Raw genomic sequence first — 7,251 nt, 5'->3', positions numbered from 1 at the left:
TTGCCCTTTTTTGGCATAACCCGATGAATCTTCCCGGCATAACCCGTGGACCTTTTCCGGCATAACCCGATAACTTTACCGGCATAACCCGATGAATCTTCCCGGCATAACCCGTGGACCTTTTTCGGCATAATCCAATGACTTCCCCGGCATAACCCGAGGACTCTTTCCCTTTTCCAGCATAACCCGATGAATCATCCCGGCATAACCCATGGAACTTTTCCGGCATAACCCGACGACTTCCCCGGCATAACCCGAGGACTCTTGCCCTTTTCCGGCATAACCCGATGATTCTTCCCGACATAACCCGTGGACCTTTTCCGGCATAACCCGATGACTTTACCGGCATAAACCGAGGACTCTTTCCCTTTTCCGGCATAACCCGATGAATCATCCCGGCATAACCCGTGGACCTTTTCCGGCATAACCCGACGACTTCCCCAACATAACCCGAGGACTCTTGCCCTTTTCCGGCATAACCCGATGATTCTTCCCGGTATAACCCGTGGACCTTTTACGGCATAACCCGATGACTTTACCGGCATAACCCGAGAACTCTTTCCCTTTTCCGGCATAACCCGATGAATCTTCCCGGCATAAACCGTGGACCTTTTCCGGCATAACCCGATGACTTTACCGGCATAAACCGAGGACTCTTTCCCTTTTCGGCATAACCCAGGGCCCCTTTTTCTCTCCTCCCCGGCATAACCCGGGGACCTCTTTGTCTTCACGGCATAACCCGTGCACCTCCTTAGCAAAACCTAGGAGCCCCTTTTTTATTTTTCTCCCGACATAACCCGGACAGTTTCCGGCATAACCTGGCAATCCTCCCAATTTAGGGCTCCAATCCCTAAGTTGAGCGAGTTTCCTTTAGCCAACATTAGGGCTCCAATCCCTGAGTTGAGCGATTTGCTTCTAGCCAGCATTAGGGCTCCAATCCCTGAGTTGAGCAATTTATTTTTAGCCGACATTAGTGCTCCAATCCCTGAGTTGAGCAATTTATTTTAAGCCGACATCAGGGCTCCAGTCCCCGAGTTGCGCATTTTTACCTTTTGCGACATAAGGGCTCCAATCCCTGAGTTGCGCCTTTCAGACTAGAGGTTTCCAATCCCCTCATCAATCCTGTAGATTTTTATGGCAATTAACTCACGAAATTTTCCTAGTGAAACTGGGGCAGAAAATTTCGTTCGTTTGTTTTGTTGTCTCAGCAGGTCTGACCTCGAGGCACATGGATCGAGATAACCTACGGTTTGAGTCTCAATCCAGAATAAAGAAAAGAAGAAAAGAACAAAAAGAAGATGTTCCCAAATATCGGAACAAACAAAGGGCAGGTCGCTCAAAATTTGATCAAAATTCCCGAGCTCCGCCAATCCCGTTTCACTCAATACTGCATAAATAAACAAGCGCCTACAACTTGCAAGCATCAAGATTCGGATCGAAGTCTACAAGCAGAATCAGCTAAGACCCAAGATCAAGTTGCAAAAGAATTATAGATAGGAATCTTGTAACTAGCGATTGACATGCATAAGTAGTTAGTTCAGTTTTTATTTTCCTTTGGTTGTAATAAGGCGGTCAGTAAAGCAGCAGTGGCAACAACAACAACAGTAACAACAAGCATTGCAATCCCATGGTAGTCCCAGCTACCAAAGTTTCCCGAACTACATTGACCTGATTCCTGTTTAGCCCAGGATATGTAGGAAATCTTTGAAGCAAAGATTCGGTCAAATCTTTCAAAAATGTGCTTCACACAGAGTAACCCAACGGGCAAAAATCGCTCATATCCGCTCACTTTATCTTTGCACGAAAATCTCGCATGTTTTCGAACTAAGAGGGGAAGCTGTGAGCACGTGATTTTTGTTTACACGACAATTACTCCAAAAGAAATCAAAAAAAATAAAATAAAACAAATGGTTTTGTTGTACAATTTTTGGAGTTTACGTGGCACTTTTGGCAGTTATTTGTAGTTTTGTTTGTGATTGTTTAGTTTTTGTCGAACAAAAATACAAAAAATTATATGTCGCATGTGAGTTTAGGATATCGTTCTACTATTAGGAATTAATCAAACCATAATTTGGTTTTTAAAAGGAAAAATCACAAAAAATATGCATATTTTATTCTATTTGTTGTCATTGAGTGATTTTATTTTAATTAAACGTTTAATGTGAATGATAATTGTTGTTTGAGTATTAATTAATATTTGTATGGTTTTATTTTTGATTTTACAATTTAGTTAGGAATTTTATTTAAATCAAAAATTAAAAGAAGGAAAAGAAATGAGTTAAATCGGAATTGGGCCATTTAAATTGGACCCAAAATCAGGCCCAAAAGCACTGCTTTGCCCGGTCCAGATCCGTTGGCCTTAGGGACATCCAAACGACGTCGTCTTGATCATGCTTGATCTGGGCCGTTGATCTCAGAATGATCAACGACCAAGATCACATCTCCATACCCACGTTTAAACTCGACCCGTTCAACCCCGGACCAACCCAACCTCCTTTTAGTTGGAACGACACCGTTCCTCATTTAGTGAAAGATCCTGGCCCTCGATCTCACTTCATCCAACGGCCAGGATCTAACCACCCACTACGTATATAAACTCCAACCCTTACCCCACGCCCCCATCCGAACACTCCCCTTTCATCGTCCCAAACCCAAACCCCAAACCTAGACCTCCCAAACCCTAGCCGCCCCTGTGCACTCTCACCGTGAACCCGGCGGCAATGACGCCGGTGACCACCAAAGTAACACCCCTGATGCACCTCACCATCTTGAACACAGATCTGTTGCCCCTTGCCTCGAATCATTCCCCATCGCCTCGAATCTTCGTTTGAAGGTTCGAGCAAAACCCCGATCTACACCAACCCACCTCAGATTCACACCAGCCATTACCCTAGCCTCACTCGTGACCAAACCAAGCTTGGTTTGGTCCGAATCTAACCACAAATCCCAAAACCCCAAATCTGACTGTTCGAACCCTAGAACATAAGAATTTTTGGAATCCGGTTAGATTAGACGGAAGGTTGGGGTCTAATAGACCTTAATCGAAGTGTTCTCGGTCGAGAACACCTCGATTAAGATCTGTTCGACCTCAAATGGGCAAATCCAGCTCGGGCCTAGGTCGTCTGTGTTTAAGCGTTTCAGAGTAAGTTCACTTTTCCTTTTTTGTTGTTTGTTTTAGTTTAGTTTAGTTTATCGGCATGGTTAATTAGTTTGTTTGCTTATTTCTGGGATTTTGCTGTCAGTTGTTCTCCATCTCCATAAAACCTTTTATTCGGTCGATTGTTATTCTGTATGGTTGAATACGTATAGTGATATACATATTTCAATTTGATTAATATCGTCGAATCGATAATGCCTGTGGTTTCCCTGTGTCGTGCAAAATTGTCAAAGATAGTTGATGCCCTATTTGTGTTGTTTGTTTGATCGACTGTTTGTTCTATGTTATAATTAGTATAGTCGATTCGATACATGTCGTCAATTAGTTCCAATTTGGAATGGTAGTAATTTGACTCGTGTTGTTTGATTTCTGCTGAAGCTTTGTTTGAATCCTATTGAGTGTAGCTGCTTATAGTCTGTTAGTTAAATCAGAAAACATTTAAGGATGGATTTATAGCTGCAGTCTAGGATAGATCTCAGATTTTAGTTTAACTGATGGCATGTTTACTCATTTTGGACCTTGGGGAGCATGTGCATTGTAGTATAATGGACAACATATGCTGTAAGGACATACTCCTGCTGCCCATACCTCTTTAAACTAATAAAAGATAAATCCTTATAATAAGAAAAAGGAGGTTGTCAGGGGAATCTCATGGGGAATACTTTTCTTTTGAGTTTTTTGAGTGGAAAAACAGAAGGTTCACATGGGAGGGGATCAGTATTTTATTGGACTAGTTTGCTTTAACAGGCTGGGGAATGAAGTCATTTTTGGCTATAAAAAAAGGGAAGGGTTTTCAGAACTGAGGGGGCATGAAGAGTTTAGGGAGAGAGGAGGAAATCAGAAAAGGAGGAGGAGACCCTTGAAAAACTCAAAAGTAGCAGCCATCAAAAAACCCTCTAAAATCTATCTCCCTTTAATTTCAGCAACATAGAGAATCAGAAAAATAGGGGGGATCGAACAGTTCAGTAGAGGTCAGACATCCGGAGTTCCAAAGAGAGAAAAAAGGAGTGAAAAAGGAAGCAGAACAATCAGAAAAATAGAGGGAGGGAGGGACAGAGAGTTTTGAGAACATCCAGATAACCAAAAATCAGAAATCACTGTTTTATTGCCTCTGCCTGTGATCTTTTGGTACTGCTGGGCTTTCATTTAGCAGCTTGTCTTGACTGTTAGTTTTTTTTCGGGCATTGTTCTTCAAGCTACTGCCCTTTTTCTTTGGTTTAATCTGTCTTCGAGATTGCTACTGCTGCCACTGTTGGTTTTACTGGTTCTGTTGTTGTCAAACACACTGTTGCTGTGTGTATGCCACTACTGCTCTACTGACCTTTCTTCTTCTTCAATTGTAAGCACTTTCCAGGTACACATTTGAACCTCACACTGATGTAACAGTAAAAGCATGAAATGAAAGCTGCGAAGGAGTTTAATCATTTGCTGTTGTACTTACAGCTTTATAAATGTTGTTAGATTTGTGTAATTCTTTAGTAGCTCAATAGAAAATACATTGGTTAGCTTGTACTTAGTTGAAACTTAGTTTTGTTTAAATACTGTGATCTTAGTTGTTTGTATGACATGGAATGCATAGGTGTTTAGTATACCGATAGCTAAATCTCATCTCTATTCCTATTTTAAATACGTAAAGCAGGTTGCTTCTAATTTGGCAAAAATGCAATATAGTCTTAAGTCATTTGAGCTAACTCTGTCAAATTCGGATTCCATTAGGCAGTGTTTGAATCCCATTAGTAGTATCCTCTAGTAGTTAATTCCATTAATCTAGTTTAAATAAGTTAGTTTAAATTCAACTTGAAGAATGTTTAGCGTAAGTTTAGCATTTTATTAATCTTGTATGCAGTTTTCTTTATTAAATTAAAAGCATGTTCGCTCATGGAATAAGGCATGAAACAACCCCTTACCTTATCAATAATTAATCTGATAATTAATAAGAGGCCGGAGCTGGCCAAGCATGTTAATTTAATTAGCGTGTATTTTCCTTCATTTTTAGAGACAAACATAATAAAAAATGTAGTCGCTGTAGGTTTATCCTCTCAAAAAATGAGATGAGCCTCGCCAAATAAAACAATGCAAATTGCGGGGCCCTTAATAATTGGTCGTAATAAAATACTCAGAATTCGGGATAGACTGTTTAGCGAATTTCACTGCCTTCCCCAAAGATAATAACGCGTTAGACTCTTTAGGCGCGATTTAATTAAATTACATTCTTAAATTCGGGTGCGTATTTATGTGACCCAAATTCAAATCTCAACGGAGTCGGAATGTATTAACAACCACGGGTGCATTGATTGTGACGTGGTTCGAGATACATTTCCACGACGTTGCAATTCCATAAAAAATGATAATAATAAAAGCGGTTTAAACTTAATAAAAGCATACAAGTTATAACATGTATTAAATAAGATATTTAGCAATTATAACAATTTAAGCGACCGTGCTAGAACCACGGGATTCGGAGGTGCCTAACACCTTCCCTCGGGTCAACAGAATTCCTTACTTAGAATTTCTGGTTCGCAGACTTCATTTGGAAAGTCGAATATTTTCCTCGATTTGGGATTCAAGATAAACCGATGACTTGGGACACCAAAAGCCAAACCTTTCCCAAGTGGCGACTCTGAATTAAATAAATAATCCCATTTCGAATATTGTCACTTAAATTTGAAAAACTCCCTCGCGCATTTTACCCTTCGGGGCGGGCGCGCAAAAAGGAGGTGTGACAGTGACTGATGAGAATGTGAATGAGGAAGTGAGGGTTGATATCCAAGAAACCGAGGTGGAAACTCAGAATGATGTGAACCCGTCTAGGGAACAAGTAATAGACATGCTGGAAGCGGTTGTGCCTAAAGCCAAGGCCCTTTGCCAAGGCCACCTCCACCTTACCCTCAAAGGCTTGCGAAGCAGAAAATGAGAACCAATTTAAGAAGTTCATTGACATGATGAAGAGCTTATCAATTAATGTGCCTTTGGTGGAGGCTCTAGAACAAGTGTCGGGGTACGCCTAGTTCATGAAAGGCTTGGTAACAAAGAAAAGGTCCATGGATTGTGAGACCATCAAGATGACTCACCAAGTTAGTGTAATAGTGCACTCGATGGCTCCAAATCTAGAAGATCTCGGCGCTTTCACCATTCCTTGTACCACTGGGAGTGCAAACTTTGCAAAAGCTGTATGTGATTTGGGGGCAAGTATCAACTTGATGCCCTACTCCGTTTTCAAGACTTTGGGTATTGGACAACCTAGGGCTACTTCAATGAGGTTGCTAATGGTAGATAGAACTATGAAGCGGCCGCTTGGTATTGTAGATGATGTTCTTGTCCGGGTGGACAAGTTCATTTTGTCCGTTGATTTGTGATCTTGGATTGTGAGGTAGATTATGAGGTTCCGATCATATTGGGAAGACCTTTCCTTGCAACTGGGAAGACCTTAGTTGATGTGGAAGCAGGGGAACTCACCTTCCGGGTGGGTGATGAGAAAGTGGTCTTTCATGTGTGCAAGTCAATGAAGCAACCCAACAGTTCTGAAGTGTGCTCTTTTGTGGATCTTTTCACTGCAGTGATAGTTGATGCTAGTGCAATGATCAATGTGGAGGACCCTCTAGAGGCGGTATTGTTGAATCTTGATGTAAATGAGGATGAAGGCCGGGTGGATGTGCCAATGCTTTACATGGAATGGGCTCTTACTCTTATGAGCCTCGGAAACTCTCTTTGGATCTTGAGAATAGGAAGACTCCACCAATAAAACCCTCAATTGAGGAACCTCCCGTGTTGGAGTTAAAGTCATTGCCTCCACACCTCAGGTATGAATTCTTAGGCCCTAGTTCAACTTTGCCAGTTATACTTTGCCATCTCTGATAGTTCTTGGACTTCACCGATGCAATGTGTGCCGAAGAAGGGTGGTATAACTGTGGTTACCAATGCGCAAAATGAGTTGATTCCTACTAGGACTATCACCGGATGGAGGGTGTGCATGGATTACCACAATTTGAATAAAGTGACCCGCAAGGATCACTTTCCATTGCCTTTTCTTGATCAAATGCTAGACAGACTTGCTGGGCGTGCCTTCTACTGTTTCTTGGATGGGTATTCTGGGT

At 41.6% G+C, this 7,251-nt stretch overlaps 1 protein-coding gene across 1 annotated transcript; it reads left to right on the top strand.

The window, feature by feature from the left end:
* Window positions 1-6,198: 6,198 nt before the first annotated feature.
* LOC138871999 (uncharacterized) lies at window positions 6,199-6,513 on the top strand. Its single transcript, XM_070149930.1, has one exon. It carries the CDS (start codon window positions 6,199-6,201, stop codon window positions 6,511-6,513), a length of 315 nt encoding a protein of 104 aa, XP_070006031.1.
* The last annotated feature ends 738 nt before the right edge of the window (window positions 6,514-7,251 follow it).

Source organism: Nicotiana sylvestris, chromosome 6, assembly GCF_000393655.2.
Source record: "Nicotiana sylvestris chromosome 6, ASM39365v2, whole genome shotgun sequence".
Taxonomy (NCBI): domain Eukaryota; kingdom Viridiplantae; phylum Streptophyta; class Magnoliopsida; order Solanales; family Solanaceae; genus Nicotiana; species Nicotiana sylvestris.
The sequence above is the reverse complement of the archived record's forward strand: the minus strand, read 5'-3'. Positions and strand labels throughout refer to the sequence as shown.